Raw genomic sequence first — 21,689 nt, 5'->3', positions numbered from 1 at the left:
CTCTCCCTACAGGGAGAAGGCATAATTGCTCCTCTCTATTATTCTTGTTGTTCTAATCTATCCTCTTTTTCCTCTGTCAGTCTTTTCTCTCCGCACTCTCTCTCTCTCTCTCTCTCTCTCCTTTCCTCTTCCTCCACATTTTTTCTCTTCTCTCTCTTCCCCTCTTTCTCCACTCCTCTCTTCTCCTCCCTCTCTCCTCCCTCCACCCTCCATCTTCTCCTCCCTCCTTATCCACTCCCCCACCACACCTTTCTTCTCTCTCTCTCCACATTCTCTCTCCCCTCCTACTATTCCTTTGTCTCACTCCTCAACCCCTCCTCCTTCTTCTTCCTCTTTTTTCCTCCGTGTTGCCGGCTGGGCCAACGCCCAATTCAAACAATATGGTGCTTACAGCACAAGGTGTCCCTGGCACAGTCCAGCCATTGCCAGTTGTGATATCGGGGAAAGAAGGTGAAAGCCCCCCCTACAGTGGGCAGCCCCAGACATATCAGGCAGCAGTCAGCTCAGCCCTGGGTGCAGAGGGGGGAGGAATGATATCAGAACGAGCTCACTGACAGATCCTCCGTTACCTCATTTCACAGTCAACAATATTGTAACCCTTAAGGTTTTACGTGAACTTTGATATCACCATGTATTGATAATGTACAGCTTCAGCACCGGTCAGAGCTGCCTACATCCACATTCACACCAACATGAAATTATAAGCCTAATCCATCATAGCTTCAGCAAGGGGGGAGACATCCTCACATAAAAAAGCAACTTCTAAGTTCAAAATCAGTCAGTGTACGACCCCGGTACAAGCCATCACAACTATTCCTCTGATGAAGATGAAGAGGGAACATCATACATGCTGTCTAGTACTAGAAAAGAAACCCACAGGCACCAAGAATGCAGGGGCAGATAGAGGCACCGCCATTACACTATGTGCACTGCACTTCAAGTCAGGTGACAATTTTCCAGACCCAGGGATGCATCCCATGCCATTTTACCGAAGAATGTAGCAGAAGCAGCAAACATATGCAGCCACCTGGAATGATCTCTGGGCCATGAATGAAAATAGAAGCAGGTGACGCACTCTGGCCAATCATGAAGGAACAACTCAAACTTCCAGCAGAATCAGATGTACACGCTTGGGAGTCAGGGCCACAGCTAATTGAACAACTCAGAGAAGTGGGCCAAAGGCAGATTGGCAGGAGAAGCCATGACATGAGCCAAGATAAGACAGAGTCTGTAAAGAAGTTTCATTGCAGAGTAATGCAAGTATCCCAAGACTTGGGCTTTACCATTCATGACCAGATACACAGGCCTTTGGGCATGGACTGAGACAGCCAATCAGGAAACCACTGATAGTGGCTAAGCCTAGGAACAGGTCAATAGCAGTGGACTGACCCAGAAAAAAAAAAAAAAAAATGTTTTATGTGCGCCTAGGAGACTGTTTATTGCCGATTGTCACCAAAACTGCCGCCATTATAGCACCACAAAGAGCGCGAAGAAGGAAACGGGTGCCATGCTGCTGAGAACGCTGGAAGGGGAGCCAGAGGTGAAGACGCTACAAAGTGCCGATCGACACACCAGAAGAACCGCTGCAGACTCCAGAGAGGAGACACCAACCTCAATAAGGTTAGCAAAGGGGAGAAGCTATGTCAGACCAGGGGTAAGAAGTGACGGCAGATGCAGCCGCAGCCCCTGTAATGCCCCAAGACCTTGGGTTGGATGCAGCCGCCAGCCTCATGGCACCCCCGGGCCTCGCCACGAATGCACCTGCAGGCCCCGTCTTACCACCGCAGCTTCAATCAGCAGGCCGGACCCCGCTGCAGCTACAGTACCCATCATGCCGTTGTCCACAGTAGCCAAAAGGATTAAGTCTCAACCAGGGGTGCAGAAGACAGCCCCTCTCATGGTGACCACTAACCTGGAAGTGCAACCACCCTACAAAGACAGAAGAAGTGTCAAGTGTTACATCTGTGGCAAGTTTGGCCATTTCCAGAACCAGTGCAAAGCACTCACGCCCCCGAAGAGACTGGACTCATGCAACCCAAGAGTTGGTCCAGAGAAACAGGTCAAGGAGGAAGTGCAGAAAGCAGTGAAGTACCCCGTCCATATGACAAAGGCAAGCAAGCCAGGCCCGCAAGACACTATGCTCCTGACATGTAAAACTTCATCTGCAAGACCAATACCTCAAATTACCCTTAAAGTGGATGGCGTTGTCAGATCCAAAGTGGTGCAGCCAGAAGTGTGATGACACATGTGGAACTCACTGATCCCACCTGCCTATCAGAATCCTCTGTGTCTCGCATGGGCATTGATGGTCAAGTCAGACATTCTCAGCTTACAAAGCCACTGAGCGTGTGCACTCAGCCAGGACACTCTATCCTGTCCCAGTTTGTGGTGTAAAGGACCTGCCACTCAACGTACTGGGAGCGAACCTACTGCAGAAGCTGAAGGCAACCACAGTGTTCCAGGGAGATGGGACAGTGACACTTTCTTCATCCCTGACCCAAGAAGAGTCATGCTGGCGGCCCTACAAGAACATTAAGCAACCAATGAGGCCTACTCAAGGAGGTACTGGACGTAGTACCAGAAAGTCTATGGTCTAAGGGACCCCAGCACGTGAGAAAACCTCAAGTTGCCCCAGTACGGGTGTCACTCAAGCCATGTACCCCGTACCCTCGTAAGGCCCAGGCCAGGCCTAGAGTCAAGCTGCCTCTGACCAACTGAAGGTCTGCCTGGAAATAGGAATCATTGTTCCTCGCACATCGCCTTGCAATACCCCGCTTTTCCCCGTCAAGAAAAAGACTGTAAAAGGAGAGCCAGCCAAGTTCAGAATGGTATATGACCTGAGAGCTGTGAATGACGCCACAGTGTTTGAAACTGCATTTATGCCGAATCCGCACACTCTGCTCTCAAATGTGCCTGCCACAGCAAAAGTGTTCACAGTGAACAACCTGGCTAACGTTTTCTCCAGTGTTCCAGTTCATCCGGAAGACCAGTTCCTGTTTGCCTTAATGCACCAGGGGGGACACCACACATGGACAGTGATGCCACAGTGGGCCCAGAACAGCCCTTCACAGTTCACCAAAGCAATGTCCACAGTTCTCACCAACTGAGTCACAGAACAAGCAGAAGTAACCCTGCTACAATACATGGACAATCTACTCCTTTGTGCAGTTGACTTTGACACGTTTAAAGCCCATTCCTTGTATCTCCTACTCTACCTGGCGGAGCAGCACTGCAAGATCTCAAAGAACAAAGTCCAGTGGTGTCTGAAGCAAGTTACGTTCCAGAGACACTGTATTGCTCACCAGGTGAAATACCTGACAGATGACCGGAAGACCACAGTAGAGAAGATGGTCCCTCCGACAACTCCAAAGGTGCTACAGGCCTTCCTTGGTCTAGTTTCATATTGCAGAGCCTGGATCCCTGATGCTTCCGTCCTAATGCAGCCTCAGTGTGAATACGTCAGTGTGACCCCGTTCCTCCAGACAGATGTGGCCTTCAGTTCGTTCAAGAAGTTAAAAGGCTCTGTAGTCTCAGCGCCAGCACTAGGCCTATCCGACTACAAGAAGCCATTCCATCTCTACTTGATGAGAAAAGAAGGCCTTGCTACTGGAGTCCTGACACAGCTTCAGGGGGGAAAGCAGAGACTTTCGGACTACTTTTCAGCTTGCCTGGATCCAGTTGCAAGGGAAGCCTCTTCCTCCCGCATGAAGGCAGCAGTTGCAGCACACGCCCTCCTGGACAGGACTACTGACATCAGTGGAAAAACCATTGGAAATCCTGGCTCTGCATGACATCTCAGCAATCCTCAACCAAACCAAGCCAAAACATCTCTCCACCGCCAGGCATCTTCGCCTCCAGTGCTCTCTACTCCTGCCCCACAATGTCACCATCTCCAAATGCACAGTCCTCAATCCGCCCACTCTACTCCCACTCCCAAGGGGGGATACAGATACGGATCCTCAGATAAAAAGTCTGATCAAAATCTGCATGATACCTTCTGCAGGGATCTAAATTTGCTCCGGACGGATGACCATGATTGCTTCAGCATCATGCAACAGGAAACAGCAGGACTACCCAAGGTGGCAGAAGAGCCACTGACCAACCCAGAGTTGATCCTCTATGTGGATGGCTCCAGATTTGCAGATGATGAAGGAAGATTCCACACGGGAGGTGCAGCGACCAGCAATCAAGAGATCCTGTGGTCCAGAAGTCTGCCGCCCAGTCTGTCAGCCCAGGAAGCAGAACTGATAGCGCTGATGAAGGCCTACCAGATGGCAGAAGACAAGACTGAGAAAATGTTTACCGATTCAAGGTACTTGCATGGCATAGCACACGACTTCGGACCCATCTGGGCTGCAAGGGACTTCCTCACAGCAAGCGGAGCAACCGTGAAGCATCAATGGAGCCATTAAGGACCTGCTGAACACACTTCAACTTCCAAAAGTGGTGACAATGCTAAAAGTCAAGGCGCATGGAAAACTGAACACAGTAGGGGCACGAGGCAACAACATGGCGGATATGACAGCCAAAGAAACAGTCAAGGGAAGACAATATGGACAAGTGGAAGAGGTCGTAGAGCCGGACGGCTACTACAGGACGGCTGAAGACAGGAAACCTGACAAGATGACATCCTGGGATCTGCTCAAAAAAGTTGCAAGAGCAAGCCCCAAAGGACAAGAAGGAATGCTGGATGCAGAAGTGAGCAACACATGAAAAAGGAAGGGTATACTAAATGGACTACAAACCCAGTTTACCCCGAAGCATGTACCCTATGGTGGTCCAGTGGGCACATGGGCCCACACACAGATTAAAGACACAGATGAATGATCCGATTGGTGCTTACTGGTTCACTCCAGAAATCTCCACCCTAACAGCCAAGTTCATAAACAGCTGTCTGACCTGTGGCAAATGCAACCCTGGAAGAATGAAGAAAGTTCCCACACATCAACTTGCCAGACCACTGTACCCCCTTCCAGAGGATCCAGATAGACCACATCCAGATGCCGCCAAGTGGAGAATTCGAATATGCCCTTGTGGCCGTGGACATGTTCTCAAGATGACAGCCAGAAGCTTTCCCAGTGAAGAACCAGTCAGCAAAGACTACTGCAAAGAAGCTACTCTCAGAGACGAGATATGCAGCTATGGGGTCCCAGAAGTGATAGAGAGTGACCAGGGACCCGCATTCACAGCAAATCTCACACGAGAGATCTAGTCAGCAGTAGGATCAGACTTAGGCCTACACACTCCCAATCACACTACTCAGTGTTAGGCACACTCCCAGAGGCCCAGGAAAGCTGTTACCATATGAAATTTTGTTTGTGTCTAGTCCCAGGTTAGGGGTATCCTTTCCCTTAGCAGCTGATTATGCAATATGATACTTTGTCTGCTTATGTAATTGAAATCACCAAGAAACTTGCTAACATCCATTCTCGAGTTTTTTTCTTCATTGCCAGATCCAGATTCAGTGTCCGGTATGCACTCCTAGAAGCCAGGAGACTGGGTGTTGGTGAAAAAGCTTGTAAGGAGAACACCACTCGATCCCAGATTTGATGGTCCTGCTCAAGTGCTGCTGATGACACCAAACTCTGTGAAACTGGAGGGAAGACTCGCTTGGATCCACTCATCGCATGGCAAGAAAGCTCCCCTACCAGAAGATGACACCCAAGCCAGAATGATGTCGTGGATGCCCTGCCTGACCGAACAGATGACCTACCTGATAAAGACTGCACATCGCTCACTACACCTGCTATTGACTAAGAGACTGATTGCAACGAACCCCCGTTAGGGACAGATCTCCTGACCGCCCATTTGCGAAAAGTCTGTATGGAGTGGGGCACAGGCGTTAGGCTTGTGTCAGTTCGCCAACAGCACAAAAGAGTTGCAGCGCTTTGGGACAGGAGGCTAGGATTAGGGCAAGTGATATCTAAGGGGGGCTTGTGATAGAAATATATATATCATGTAGATCTCACTTGCATGTATACTCCTCTATAATCAAATATATACTTATATGCTCACAGCTAATATATATTATAATCAATGGTTTAAAATGGCTGACAAACTGATATAAGCCAGACAGATTATATGGGGTTTTCCACCCCTAAAAGCAGAAGAGAGTCAGATGTTTGGTGACTGCTGGTCAGGTGTCTCCACTTTGTCCTAGACAGAGAACTCGAGTTTAGTTGCTTGATCAGCAGTCATATGAGCATTAATCACAATATTCCATATATGTCTAGATGACCAATGACAGAGGAGCTAGACAATATGATAATTAACTAACCACCCCTGACAACCCCTAACCACTCCTTTCTATGTGAAAATATAAAACTATGTATGTACAATAAAGTATCAGTATTGATGGAATGTTGTTCTGTCACAGTTGTGTACAGTCCATTCTTGATGAGCGCTCAAAATACTCAGTCTAATTGGGAGCGGCCACAGCACACACAGGGATATATTTATCCAACCCTAATATTTCCATAACAATATGTATACTAAATATATCCGGAGCTTGTGTTATATTAGAGAACGGATACTGCTCCGGGGATTCAGACCCCTGTTGGGTGGAAATCGTTCGTTGATCACTGAACACTAGCAGATCGCTCGATCTGACACAGCTTTGTGAGAAGACAAAACAGCGCGACGTGTGGGAACGTCATATCATTAATCTAGAAATCCGCCCTAAAACTCGCCGGGAGTCATCGGAGCACTTCAGGATGACCCTTTTAGTGTTCGCTGATGTTTGAAGGCTCCGATACAGCACAATGAGCTGTAACCAACCGTCTCCTGAACATTCAACAGCAGCTCTGAAGGAGAAAATGGTGGAACATCAGATGAAAGTCGGCGACAAAACGCAGAGAGCTCCGATCAGGGCTTGTTTCCACATGCGAGAATCACGTCCGTGTCTCGCATGTAGAAACCAAGCTCTGGTGTCTGCACTCCGGAGCAGAGCGTGCGGCCGCATAGGAACACATGGAGCCGCACAGCTCCGCTCCTGAGTGCCGGCGCCAGAGCTTGGTTTCTACATGCGAGACACGGACGTGATTCTCGCATGTGGAAACAAGCCCTTACAAGGAGGAACGGCTGGAAAAGTCAGTGAGCAACGAGAGAGTTAACAGCTCATGTCCGCCGCTTAGCAGAAGAATGTGGAAGAGGCGCAAGGACCCAGCGCTCTGAGAGGACACGGATCCGCAGGAGGCAGCGGAGGAGCAGCTCATGTAATGACGGGGTGGGCGGCTTTGTCAGTGGGGAGATTGATACAAGCACTGTGCCGTATGCCCCCTATATAGTGATGTGTACCCCGTTATGCTGCGCTTTTCCGTGTGCTGTGGGTTTTATTACTTGAGCCACTGAGCAAAGGCAACAAATGACACCAGAGGCCGTGTTCTGTCCGCGCCCTATCCGTGTATTGTCCTGGCTCTGCCTGTCGATAAATTGCAGTGTGTATGTGATAGTACTTTTATATATGGAGTTTTGATTCCATTTTTTTACATTTACTGCATTTTTCATCAAGTAGAGAAATAAAAAACAAGCAAATACATAGTGGGGACACGGGTAGTGTCCTAGACCTCCGACTGCCATGGCAACCACTGTCATCGGCGACATCTTCCTTATGCTCTGCTGCCCCCTCCTCTGCCAGGAAGGTCCTTTATAAATAAGAAATCAGGGTCTGTAGGAGAGGACAGTGGGGTCTGTCCCTGAATAGCGGCGCTGGACATAGCGGGGAGCCGGCACACTGACTGATCGGTGGCCGCATTCTCCTCGCAGGTGATTTGTTGCTTCGGACATTCAGTTATTGACGGTTCTCACCAGTTGTTTCTAGTTGGGGAAATGTCGCAGCGATCAGTCCTGGGCTCTGAACAGACAATCTGGTCAGCTGAGAGAGAGATCCGGGTGAGGAGCACAGGGGAGAGGCCGAGATCCGATCACTGCTCCTCTGCTCCTTGCAATAGGTGGCGTCCTCCGATCACTTGCGACAGTGAGAACATCAGTGAGAGGATCGCACCGACCCGATAGCAATAAAGGCAACTAAATGAGTCCCTGTATATCACCACACTGGCACTTCAATAATACATACTCACAAAAAAGACCTACTAATACGTAGTCAAACAGTAGCGAACCATATAATTAAAATCATCAATATTTTTTAAAAGATAATCGACAAAAAACAATCATAAAGACATTCAACAGAAGGGGCTCCAGACGGTATGGCAATATGCTTAACCAAAGATGGTAAGTATACAGCTCCACCATAGCAATAAATAGGAACCCCGTAATATAGTATATATCCATTCTATGGGGTAACATATAGAACAATTACACCTATAAAAGAATAGCCTGGAGCTGGAAAATCCCACGCTGGCATATGTCATTCAAGACCAGCATACCATTATCACCAGTACAGGTGAAGGCTGTGAATCTAAATATCTCATGAACTCCAATGAGCCTAGACAAACCATCAACCACAGCGATAATGCCACACAGTCCCTGCTCAATAGCACAAAATCACCATTATAGTACCTGTCAGGACGCTGCGCAAGGATGGCAATGTCAACGTGGATGCCAAAAACTGCCACAGAGATCCTCCTCACCCCAAGGTACGTTTCGACCTGGCTTCTTCAGGGGGTAGTAATAAAGTCACGACCGACCAAGGTAAAAGCTCCTATATAAAGAATGCAGCACTATAGGGGGGTATACATCACTATGCATGGGTAAAACCGATACATGGGGGTTCCCAGCGCTCTATTGAGGGTATGTAGTACAACATGGTGTTTGTAGCTCTATAAGAGGAGTATATAGCACATATGGACGGAGGGTTTACAGTGCTATATACACAACATTACGTGTAAGGTATACAGCACTATTTGAGGATATAAAGCACCATCTGGAGTTTATACAGCGAAATATGGAGCTGTACAGCACTATATGAGGGTATACCTTGCTATATGGACAAACACCGCAGTATACGGGGGTACGCAACAGTATATGGGGATTTACATCACAGTCTGGGGGCGCGGCCCATGGAGGGGAGATTTATTTATGGAATAACCAATGAACTGCAGAGGGCGGAGCTTCTGATGTTGATCACCTGATTTTCTCACCCAATGGCACAGCGATCTGACATCAGTGCTCATTTGCATGGGCCGGCTATAAATTCCGCTGCTCTGGGAGAGTCAGGATCATTTTTTTACTCTCACTTGTGACAAGAACTATTTGCGTTCATTATGGCTGATCCCAAGTCTGCTCCAGCCCCCAAGAAGGGCTCCAAGAAAGCCGTAACCAAGACCCAGAAGAAGGACGGCAAGAAGCGGAGGAAGAGCAGGAAGGAGAGCTACGCCATCTACGTGTACAAGGTGCTAAAGCAGGTCCACCCCGACACCGGCATCTCCTCCAAGGCCATGGGCATCATGAACTCCTTCGTCAACGACATCTTCGAGCGCATCGCAGGGGAAGCCTCCCGCCTGGCTCACTACAACAAGCGCTCCACCATCACCTCCCGGGAGATCCAGACCGCCGTGCGCCTGCTGCTGCCCGGAGAGCTGGCCAAGCACGCCGTGTCCGAGGGCACCAAGGCCGTCACCAAGTACACCAGCGCCAAGTGATCTGCTCCTCCCCCTGCTCCGCCATCACCCTAAAGGCTCTTCTAAGAGCCACCACCCCGCCTACATGAGAGCTGTGACTGCTGATGTGTCCCTTCTCCCCGAGGTGTCTGATCGCACCGCCTGGGGCTCTGCGTCTAGTGACAGGAAAGAGCAGGTGAAGTAATAGAAGTAATAGAAGTGATTAACTGGGGGAGAGAAAACCTTGTCCGTATTAGTAATACTGTGGTTATTTCTCTGTAAGTTGCTCTGTGCAGTCGCTTCTAGTCAGATAATTCAGTTTTGTTAATGATTCTCTTGTTTCTTAGATAACAGGAGACATTTGTGGTCGGTGGAGTTGATATAGAGACTTTCTGGATTCTTCTCTTTATAGAGGAAGAATTGACGTCATTACATTTAGAAGCAGCGGGAAATTCAAACCCCCTAACCGTTCTGTAATCGGCCAATCAGGAGCGGGAGGGAGGAGCTAATGTTGCCACTGGTAACACGTTCGCAGCTCCCGCTCAGTGGCTGATGCCTTGTGCTGTTCTTTGTCTCCATATAACACGTGGTCACGGGACGGACCGATATCGGGAAATCTGGTTGTGTAGAGCGATCATTGGTCGCTTACTTCCCATACAGGAGTCTGCAGATTTTCCAGGTTGGGGGCGCAACATCCGCTTCGGTTCTCGTTCATGGCTATAGAGAATGAATCCGCGTTATCCTAATGCTGTGATGTGCCCGTGTCTGACCTGGAGACAATCAGTATCGTGGAGGACGACATACTGGCCAGAGACATTACAGGAAAGACCGATGTTGCGTATTCCTGCAGATCTCACCCTGTCTCCTCATTTCCGGATCAGTTCTACAGCTACGGGCAGGAGGTCTGTGATAGGAAGTGTCCCATCATGTATTGCAGAAAAGAGAGGAAGCAGCGGAAGCATATGGACAGCGGTAAGGTGCCTGACACTGGCAATGTAACTGTCACCAGGGCCCAACCACAGCAATGTCATCCATGATGTGCTGGGAGGAAGTATTGACTGGAGAAATACAAGTGCTCGGACTGTGCTGCCATAACTCTGCCGCTACTAATGAGGACTCCTGTTATCGCAATGTCACTAATGCCGGGAATATCAAGACCTGATCCCCTGCAGCTGTAGGAAGAGCCGTGAGTGAGGAGTTGGGGCGCTTTCAATTGTAAACCTAAAATCCTGTGATGGAGGACTGGATCAGGCTGTGTATATGCAGGTGAGAGATCCCCCTATGCCGCTGCCTGGATTATCGGTCACAGCCTGAGACTTGTCTTACTTCCGACACACACTGGGGCCCTGACTGCTCCACCTCTATTTGTGCTGCTCCCTCCTCTTTAGCTTTTGGAGTTGGCACCGCTGATTTGGTGAGAAGCTGCTCGTTCTTAGCAATTCATGGTGTGGCAGATAACGAGATCACTTAGCACGTCTTCGGCATCAAGGCACTGACAGGTGATGAGCCCCTCTCCATCCACTCATTACTGACAGGATCATTGGCATCAGAGGACCCACAGCCCCGGATATTAGTAAGGACTGCTCGCCCCTCACTATTCATGACCAACATGTCCTGCTGGGTCTGTGGGAAGTCCTACAATAATAAGGAACTTCTAACAGACTGCCTCTTATGTTGGCGCTGGGTTCTCCGAGTAATGGATGTCGGGGACAAGGCTGAAGTTGTTTTCTTATTCCTTGTTCGGATCTGAAGTTGGTGTCTTATTCGGCATTTTTTTTTTTTTCTGTTATCGGTTTAATAAAAACAAATAAGCGTCACAAGAATAACATGCAATGCACGGAGGTTCGCTGATTTGAATACACTTAAAAACAGCTACAAAAAAACCCCCCAATAAAACTAGCACATATATGGGCACCAAAGAGCGTTGAAGAAAGGGTTAAATGACTTTTAGGCCACTGATGTCACACTGCAGACATATGGAACAGGGAGCCCCACATCAAAACCAGGCACCTCCAGCCTGGCCCAAATGGGTTCTGGCCGCCAGAACTGGCATCAAAGTGGGCAAACAGCTGATTGTCACATATTTGAATAAGTAGCTGATGTTTTTAAGGGGTTATATGTAGTGTTGAGCATTCCGATACCACAAGTATCGGGTATCGGCCGATACTTGCGGTATCGGCATTCCGATACCGGGATTCCGATACTTGCCGCGTATCTGATACCGGAATCGGAAGTTCCCAGATTCAAAATTCCGAAATTCAGCCAATGAGAATGATTCCAAGTGTGGGCACATCCTGTTTAGCATGGAGGGCATGAAACTACTGGCAAGGCTGTGATTGGCTGCTGAAATGATGTCATGATGCAGTTTAAAAGTCGCTGGCGCCATTTTGCGATCACTCTGCTGTGAATTCAGTTAGTGACAGGACGCTGTTTGCTGACTGAGGGACAGTTTAGAGATAGCGATTTGCTTCTTTGTGCTTTCCAAAGGCTAATTTAGCAACCGCTGTGTTCACCTACTATTCACCTTGCTTTTGCCTTGTAGCGCTGTTTTCACAGCGATCTGCAAGGTCTGTGTGTGTGTGTGTGTGTGTGTGAGTGCAGCCCACTCTCTAGTCTGAGTGCAGCCACATAGGCCATCCATAGCTGGTTGTATTCAGTTCAGGGAGGGTGGTTCATTGCCTCATACTGTTCTTTTTTTTTTTTTTTTTTTTTCCAAGTAGTGTAGTCTGCTGCTAATTTATTTAAAAAAATCCTATTAGTGTCTTTCCACCCGTCTCCAGCTAATTTGTGGAAAAACACTACATAGGATAAAGTAGAGGAGGGTTTTTGGGCCTTGCAGCGCCGTTTACGGCTGTCTGCACGGTCTCCGTGTGACTGCAGCTCGCCCTGTAGTCTGTGAGCAGCCGTAGCCTGGTTGTCTCCAGCTCAGGGTTGTTCACTGCGTCATACCGCCAAATCAATTTTAATTTTTTTTCAAGTAGTGTAGTCTGCTGCTAATTAATTTAAAAAAATCCTATTAGTGTCTTTCCACCCGTCTCCAGCTAATTTGTGGAAAAACACTACATAGGATAAAGTAGAGGAGGGTTTTTGGGCCTTGCAGCGCCGTTTACGGCTGTCTGCACGGTCTCCGTGTGACTGCAGCTCTATCTGTTGTCAGTTCAGCCCCCAAAAAAGAAATAAATAATAAAGTTCACCAAACACACCAGTTACACCACTTTACATTTCTGTAGGCCACATTAGCTCATATTAAAGTCTAGTCCACACTTTAGAAAATTAGTGTTTCTTATACCTGTTAGGAGGAGTTGCTCAGGAATAAGCACACAAATCCGTTAGTACTTTTCTGCTTATCTTTATCAGTCAACCAAGATGAAGAAGGCAGTGAGTAAGGCACGTGGGCGTGGGCGCGGAGCAGGGAGGGGACGTGGGGATTCTGTGCCTGCTGCGGGCACCGGTGACTCATCAGCACCCACTTTCACCAGGCAACAGTCGTTCATGCGCAGCTTTGTGTCAGAGCGCCGTACACCGCTGCTGCGTCAAGACCAAATTGAAGCTGTTGTCGGATGGATGGCAGCTAATGCATCAACTTCCATTAGTGCCACATCCTCTCAGACACAGAGCACTGGAGAGCAGCCATCTGTCTCTTCACCACCTGCCAAATTGCCCAGGCAGACAGAGAGCCCAGGACAGGAGCCGTCTCTACTTCTGTTCTCTGAATCTCTTGGCTTGGAAACAGGGGGCCAGCCAAGCAGCATTGGAGAAATGGAAGAAGAGGCAGGGTGCAGTGATGCCCAACAGCTTTTTCTGTCTTCCTCTGAAGAGGCGGGTGGGCCAGTGGCTCCGGTCACCACATCGCAGGCCGCATCAGCTGATGATGACACTCAGGTGCCACTTACTGGTGCGTGCTCTGCTGCTGAGACTACCCAGGAGGAGCAGTTGGGGGCAGAGGGTAGTGTAGATGATGAGGTCCTCGACCCATCTTGGCGTGAGGGACAGGAAGGTGGTGGGAGCAGCTCTGAGGAAGAGATTCCCCGTACGGCCCAAAGAGGGAGAGGGAGGGGGAAGACTGCGGATCTTGCAGCCTCCGCTTTGGCACCCGTTAGGAGCATGTCTCTTCCAAAAGCCAAAAAGGGCGCTCCCAAGACTTGCAGTGCCTGGTCCTTTTTTGACACAGTTGCAGATGACATTTGCTATGTCAGATGCAACGTGTGTCATCAAAAAGTCAAAAGAGGGAAAAATGTCAGCAACCTCAATACCTCCAACATGTGGAAACATGTGCGCAACAGGCACCCGGCGGAGTTAGAAAAACACACTGAAGAGGTAGGCCAACCAACAGCGGCAGCTACCACCTCTTCAGCTCGTGTTGCCTCTACCTCTAGCTCACACGCAGCTGGTTCGGCTTCCTCCCAGGATCGCCGTGGAAGAACCTCTGGCCCTGTTGTCCAGAGACCCGCTGTAATTCCACCCGCAGCACCACTTTCCCAGTCATCCACACACTCCCAGCCCAGTCTACAGCCATCGGTAGTACAGGCATGGGAGAAAAGGCGGCCTTTCTCGTCAAACCACCCACGAGCACAGGCTCTGACTGCAGGCATTGCCAAACTGCTGTCACTGGAAATGCTGTCATTCAGGCTGGTGGAGACTGACAGCTTCCGTGACTTGATGTCATTGGCAGTCCCACAGTACAATGTGCCCAGCCGCTTTTACTTCAGCAGGCAAGCCGTCCCTGCCCTGCACAAGCATGTGGAGGGACACATAAAACACGCGCTTCTGAACGCCGTCAGTAGCAAGGTCCACCTCACCACCGATGCGTGGACCAGTCAACATGGACAGGGGCGATACCTTTCCCTCACTGCCCATTGGGTTAATGTCGTTGAGCCAGGTACAGACCGTGCGAGTGGCGCAGGACGTGTCCTGCCCACTCCAAGGATTGCAGGAATCCATTCTGTACGCATTGACTCCTCCTCTTACACCAGTTCCTCAGAATCATCGCTGCAGGAGCCGTCACAGTCCACCTCCACATGGACCCGTGATGAACGTGTACCTGTTACGACCGACATGAGCACAGCCGTGGCCAAACGTCAACAGGCCGTGTTGAAATTAATTTTTTTGGGGAATCGTAGCCACACAGCGCAGGAGCTCTGGAATGCCATCAAGCAGGAGAGCGATGTGTGGTTTGTGCCAGCGAATCTCCAGCCAGGCATGGTAGTGTGTGATAATGGCCGAAATCTGGTGGCAGCTCTGGGCCTCGGCAACCTCACTCACATCCCATGTCTGGCACATGTGCTCAATTTGGTCGTGCAGAGCTTTTTGAGGGACTATCCGGATCTTGATGCACTGCTGCACAAGGTCCGCCTAGAGTGTGCTCACTTGCGGCGTTCCAGCACGGCAAAAGCGCGCATTGCGGCTCTGCAGCGCCGACACCGCCTGCCGGAACATCGCATCATATGTGACCTACCTACCAGGTGGAATTCCACGTTACATATGTTGGAGCGGTTGTGTGAGCAGCAGCAAGCTGTAATGGAGTACCAGCTGCTTCAGGCGCAAAAAAGTCGCAGTCAGCGCCGTACAGACTTCACAACCACAGAGTGGGCCACTATGAATGACGTCTGCCAGGTTTTGCGTCCCTTTGATTATTCCACGCGGATGGCGAGTGCAGATGATGCACTAGTCAGCATGACTGTCCCCCTTATCTGCCTGCTTGAAAAATCACTGCAAGCGCTAAGGGATGATGTTGTGGAAGAGGTGGAGGATGAGGATTCACCATTTCCATCATCTTCTGGACAGTCAGCGCCACGTGGTTCCTCACAAACGCGTAGGCAGGGGACAGTTTGTGAGGAGGATGAGGAGGAGTCAATGGAGGAGGAAGACGTCCGTCCAGAGGAGGGAGTTACCGAATTGTCCAGTACTCAGTGTGTACAGCGAGGGTGGGGTGATGACAAGCAGGCAGAGATCACGCCTCCAGCAGGGGACAGCGTTTCTTGGGCAGTTGGCAGTCTGCAGCACATGGTGGATTGCATGCTGCAGTGCCTGAGAAACGACCGCCGCATCGCCCACATTCTCAACATGTCTGATTATTGGGTGTTCACCCTCCTCGATCCTCGCTACCGGGACAACGTAGAAAGCCTCATCACACCGTTGAACCGGGAGCGAAAAATGCGGGAGTACCAAGACACACTGGTCAATTTCATCATCTTCTCCATTCCAACTGAGAGAAGTGCTGCTAGTGCATTACAAAGCAGCTCAGTGCGTCCAGGCAGTGGAGGAGGCTCTGCACAAAGAGGGAGCAGAAGCAGTGCCTCTGCCCAAGGCAAGACCAGTATGGCCCAACTGTGGCACAGTTTTCTGTGCCCCCCACAAAAGTCTACACCATCACAGACGGCTCCAGTCAGCAGGAGGCAACGGTTCCGTCAGATGGTGACAGACTACATGTCTTGCCCTCTTGCTGTACTCCCAGACGGCTCTTCCCCTTTCAAGTTTTGGGTCTCAAAGCTGGATACATGGCCAGAGCTAAGCCAGTATGCATTGGAGGTGCTGTCTTGCCCTGCGGCCAGTGTATTATCGGAACGTGTCTTTAGTGCTGCAGGTGGTGTACTAACTGACCGTCGCATGCGACTATCCTCCGATAACGTTGACCGGCTTACTTTCCTGAAAATGAACAAGGCCTGGATCTCGCAGGAATTTGCCACTCCTCCTCCTGATTAAATAATTAGGTCACTGTATACGTTATCCAGGTCTCCTGTTGTGTTCATCTTTCTACCACCTGAACTTAAATTCCTGTGCTCCAACACCGCCAGTTGAGGCTCAGAAGTGCCGTCTGCACAGTCAAAACATACGACCCAGTGTTATTGGGTTTCAGTAACGTCAGCTGATCCCCAGCTGTGTAGCCGGCAATGTGTCATGCGACCGCCACGCTGACACAACAACTGAAATGTAAGGGAATCTGTCCCCCCCCCCCCAAGGCGTTTGTTACTGAAAGAGCCACCTTGTGCAGCAGTAATGCTGCACAAGGAAAAGGTAGCTATTTTTGTTTAGCTCCTTGCACACGCAGAACTTAACACTTATAAAATGTGTCCACTGATACCGTAAAACCGTCCCGGAGGTGGGACTTTCCTTCGTAATGTGACGCAGCCCAGCCGTCATTCCTACCCCCACGGCGCCGCGCACCGGCTCCTCAGCGTTGTTTTATTCCGTCCTGGAGCCTGCGCTGTTATGTTATCCCGTGGCCAGGCACACTTAGCGCTGCCCGTCTTCTGGCATCATTTGGTGTCAGGATGGCTGCGCCTGTGCGGCCGTGCTGGCAGAGAGCCCGCCTCGCAGTGTCTTCTGATTTAATCCCACTGGGGGCCTGGGATCCATGGACATGCGCAGTGCATATCTGAACCTCCACCTCTCACTCATTTCCCTATGGCTTCTTCAGACTGTTCGGTGTCAGCTGGTCCCTAATAGCATGCCACGGCCGTGACACCGCACAGTCTTAAGAAGCCGTAGGGAGGGGAGTGAGAGGCGAGGATATGCACTGCGCATGTCCATGGATCCCAGGCCCCCAGTGGGATTAAATCAGAAGACACTGCGAGGCGGGCTCTCTGCCAGCGCGGCCGCACAGGCGCAGCCATCCTGACACCAAATGATGCCAGAAGACGGGCAGCGCTAAGTGTGCCTGGCCACGGGATAACATAACAGCGCAGGCTCCGGGACGGAATAAAACAACGCTGAGGAGCCGGTGCGCGGCGCCGGGGGGGTAGGAATGACGGCTGTGCTGCGTCACATTACGAAGGAAAGTCCCACCTCCGGGACGGTTTTACGGTTGCAGGGGACACATTTTATAAGTGTTTAGTTCTGTGTTTGCAAGGAGCATGATGAAAAGAGCCACCTTTTCCTTTTGCATCTTTTGTGCTGCACAAGCTGGCTCTTTCAGCTACAAACGCCTTGGGGGGGGGTTAAAGGTTCCCTTTCGACTTTCTCAGGCTTCGGCCTACATTGTGTTCCTCTGCTTTTCCACCTGTCCCTGGGCTCCAACACCGCCAGTTGCCGTCCAGAAGTGCTGTACGCACAGTCAACAGTCCCTCCTCTGTTATTGGGGTTCAGTAATGTCAGCTGTTCCCCTGCTGTGTGTGTGGCAATCCCTCCTACCTCCTCCAACCTCCTCCTCCTCCACCTGTCCCTGGGCTCCAACACCGCCAGTTGCCGTCCAGAAGTGCTGTACGCACAGTCAACAGTCCCTCCTCTGTTATTGGGGTTCAGTAACGTCAGCTGTTCCCCTGCTGTGTGTGTGGCAATCCCTCCTACCTCCTCCAACCTCCTCCTCCTCCACCTGCCCCTGGGCTTCAACACCGCCAGTTGCCGTCCAGAAGTGCTGTACGCACAGTCAACAGTCCCTCCTCTGTTATTGGGGTTCAGTAACATCAGCTGTTCCCCTGCTGTGTGTGTGGCAATCCCTCCTACCTCCTCCAACCTCCTCCTCCTCCACCTGTCCCTGGGCTCCAACACCGCCAGTTGCCGTCCAGAAGTGCTGTACGCACAGTCAACAGTCCCTCCTCTGTTATTGGGGTTCAGTAACGTCAGCTGTTCCCCTGCTGTGTGTGTGGCAATCCCTCCTACCTCCTCCAACCTCCTCCTCCTCCACCTGTCCCTGGGCTCCAACACCGCCAGTTGCCGTCCAGAAGTGCTGTACGCACAGTCAACAGTCCCTCCTCTGTTATTGGGGTTCAGTAACGTCAGCTGTTCCCCTGCTGTGTGTGTGGCAATCCCTCCTACCTCCTCCAACCTCCTCCTCCTCCACCTGTCCCTGGGCTCCAACACTGCCAGTTGCCGTCCAGAAGTGCTGTACGCACAGTCAACAGTCCCTCCTCTGTTATTGGGGTTCAGTAACGTCAGCTGTTCCCCTGCTGTGTGTGTGGCAATCCCTCCTACCTCCTCCAACCTCCTCCTCCTCCACCTGTCCCTGGGCTCCAACACCGCCAGTTGCCGTCCAGAAGTGCTGTACGCACAGTCAACAGTCCCTCCTCTGTTATTGGGGTTCAGTAACGTCAGCTGTTCCCCTGCTGTGTGTGTGGCAATCCCTCCTACCTCCTCCAACCTCCTCCTCCTCCACCTGTCCCTGGGCTCCAACACCGCCAGTTGCCGTCCAGAAGTGCTGTACGCACAGTCAACAGTCCCTCCTCTGTTATTGGGGTTCAGTAACGTCAGCTGTTCCCCTGCTGTGTGTGTGGCAATCCCTCCTACCTCCTCCAACCTCCTCCTCCTCCACCTGTCCCTGGGCTCCAACACCGCCAGTTGCCGTCGAGAAGTGCTGTACGCACAGTCAACAGTCCCTCCTCTGTTATTGGGGTTCAGTAACGTCAGCTGTTCCCCTGCTGTGTGTGTGGCAATCCCTCCTACCTCCTCCAACCTCCTCCTCCTCCACCTGCCCCTGGGCTTCAACACCGCCAGTTGCCGTCCAGAAGTGCTGTACACACAGTCAACAGTCCCTCCTCTGTTATTGGGGTTCAGTAACGTCAGCTGTTCCCCTGCTGTGTGTGTGGCAATCCCTCCTACCTCCTCCAACCTCCTCCTCCTCCACCTGCCCCTGGGCTTCAACACCGCCAGTTGCCGTCCAGAAGTGCTGTACGCACAGTCAACAGTCCCTCCTCTGTTATTGGGGTTCAGTAACGTCAGCTGTTCCCCTGCTGTGTGTGTGGCAATCCCTCCTACCTCCTCCAACCTCCTCCTCCTCCACCTGTCCCTGGGCTCCAACACCGCCAGTTGCCGTCCAGAAGTGCTGTACGCACAGTCAACAGTCCCTCCTCTGTTATTGGGGTTCAGTAACGTCAGCTGTTCCCCTGCTGTGTGTGTGGCAATCCCTCCTACCTCCTCCAACCTCCTCCTCCTCCACCTGCCCCTGGGCTTCAACACCGCCAGTTGCCGTCCAGAAGTGCTGTACGCACAGTCAACAGTCCCTCCTCTGTTATTGGGGTTCAGTAACGTCAGCTGTTCCCCTGCTGTGTGTGTGGCAATCCCTCCTACCTCCTCCAACCTCCTCCTCCTCCACCTGCCCCTGGGCTTCAACACCGCCAGTTGCCGTCCAGAAGTGCTGTACGCACAGTCAACAGTCCCTCCTCTGTTATTGGGGTTCAGTAACGTCAGCTGTTCCCCTGCTGTGTGTGTGGCAATCCCTCCTACCTCCTCCAACCTCCTCCTCCTCCACCTGTCCCTGGGCTCCAACACCGCCAGTTGCCGTCCAGAAGTGCTGTACGCACAGTCAACAGTCCCTCCTCTGTTATTGGGGTTCAGTAACGTCAGCTGTTCCCCTGCTGTGTGTGTGGCAATCCCTCCTACCTCCTCCAACCTCCTCCTCCTCCTCCACCTGCCCCTGGGCTTCAACACCGCCAGTTGCCGTCCAGAAGTGCTGTACGCACAGTCAACAGTCCCTCCTCTGTTATTGGGGTTCAGTAACGTCAGCTGTTCCCCTGCTGTGTGTGTGGCAATCCCTCCTACCTCCTCCAACCTCCTCCTCCTCCACCTGCCCCTGGGCTTCAACACCGCCAGTTGCCGTCCAGAAGTGCTGTACGCACAGTCAACAGTCCCTCCTCTGTTATTGGGGTTCAGTAACGTCAGCTGTTCCCCTGCTGTGTGTGTGGCAATCCCTCCTACCTCCTCCAACCTCCTCCTCCTCCACCTGTCCCTGGGCTCCAACACCGCCAGTTGCCGTCCAGAAGTGCTGTACGCACAGTCAACAGTCCCTCCTCTGTTATTGGGGTTCAGTAACGTCAGCTGTTCCCCTGTTGTGTGTGTGGCAATCCCTCCTACCTCCTCCAACCTCCTCCTCCTCCACCTGCCCCTGGGCTTCAACACCGCCAGTTGCCGTCCAGAAGTGCTGTACGCACAGTCAACAGTCCCTCCTCTGTTATTGGGGTTCAGTAACGTCAGCTGTTCCCCTGCTGTGTGTGTGGCAATCCCTCCTACCTCCTCCAACCTCCTCCTCCTCCACCTGCCCCTGGGCTTCAACACCGCCAGTTGCCGTCCAGAAGTGCTGTACGCACAGTCAACAGTCCCTCCTCTGTTATTGGGGTTCAGTAACGTCAGCTGTTCCCCTGCTGTGTGTGTGGCAATCCCTCCTACCTCCTCCAACCTCCTCCTCCTCCACCTGTCCCTGGGCTCCAACACCGCCAGTTGCCGTCCAGAAGTGCTGTACGCACAGAGCCAAACACCTCGCCAATGTGTTAGTGGGGTTCAGCACCGCCAGCTGTTCCCCTGCTGTGTATACGGCAACGTGTACTGCGACCGCCACGCAGGCACAACAAGTTAAATTTAAGGGAACCTGTTCCCCCCCCCCCAGGCGTTTGTTACTGAAGGAGCCACCTTGTGCAGCAGTAATGATGCAAAGGGAAAAAGTGCCTCTTTTCGTGGTGCTCCTTGCAGATGCTGAACCTAACACTTATGAAATGTGTCCCCTCACAGCGTTCAACCGTCCGGTAGGTGGAACTTTCCTTTGTCATGTGACGCAGCACAGCCGTCATTTTTACCCCCTTGTCGCCGTGCGCCGCCTCCTCAGCGTTGTTTGAATCTGTCCCGGAGCCTGCGCTGTTAGGTTACCCCTTGGCCATGCACACATTTTGCGCTGCCCGTCTTCTGACATCATTTGCTGTCAGGCTGGCTGCGCCTGTGCGGGTGCGCTGTCCGAGATTCAGCCTCGCGGTGTCGTCTAATGTAATCCCACCGCGGGCCTGGGATCCGTGTCCATGCGCAGTGCATATCCTCGCCTCTCACTCCCCTCCCTACGGCTTCTAAAGACTGTTCGGTGTCAGCTGATCCCTAATAGCATGCCACGGCCGTGACACCGCACAGTCTTAAGAAGCCGTAGGGAGGGGAGTGAGAGGCGAGGATATGCACTGCGCATGGACACGGATCCCAGGCACACATTTCATAAGTGTTAGGTTCAGCATCTGCAAGGACCATAATTAAAAGAGCTAAGTTTACCTTTTCCAGCATTAGTGCTGTACACGATGGCTCTTCCAGCTACAAACGCCTGGGGGGGGGGGGGGGGGGGGTTAAAGGTTTCCTTTCAACTTGCTCCAGTGCAGGCTTCGGCCTACACTCCGCTCCCCCTGCTCCTCCTGCTGACCCTGGGCTCTAACACCGCCAGTTGGGGCCCAG

The 21,689-nt window shown here is 51.5% G+C and overlaps 2 protein-coding genes across 2 annotated transcripts in view; both read left to right on the top strand.

Moving 5' to 3' along the window:
• LOC143773949 (histone H1.01-like) overlaps positions 1-21,689 on the top strand; it is a 208,196-nt gene that overhangs the window by 84,104 nt on the left and 102,403 nt on the right. The window lies entirely within an intron of this gene.
• On the top strand, positions 9,213-9,599 carry LOC143773941 (histone H2B 1.1-like). The gene has a single exon (XM_077261243.1). It carries the CDS (start codon positions 9,222-9,224, stop codon positions 9,597-9,599), a length of 378 nt encoding a protein of 125 aa, XP_077117358.1. The 5' UTR covers positions 9,213-9,221.

The sequence above is a fragment of the Ranitomeya variabilis genome, chromosome 5, assembly GCF_051348905.1.
Source record: "Ranitomeya variabilis isolate aRanVar5 chromosome 5, aRanVar5.hap1, whole genome shotgun sequence".
NCBI classification, from domain to species: domain Eukaryota; kingdom Metazoa; phylum Chordata; class Amphibia; order Anura; family Dendrobatidae; genus Ranitomeya; species Ranitomeya variabilis.
Note: the sequence above shows the minus strand (reverse complement) of the source record. Positions and strands in the feature narration are given on the sequence as shown.

Excerpts from the sequence above, each read along its gene's own strand:
- LOC143773941 (XM_077261243.1), top strand. The coding sequence starts at position 9,222 with ATGGCTGATCCCAAGTCTGCTCCAGCCCCCAAGAAGGGCTCCAAGAAA.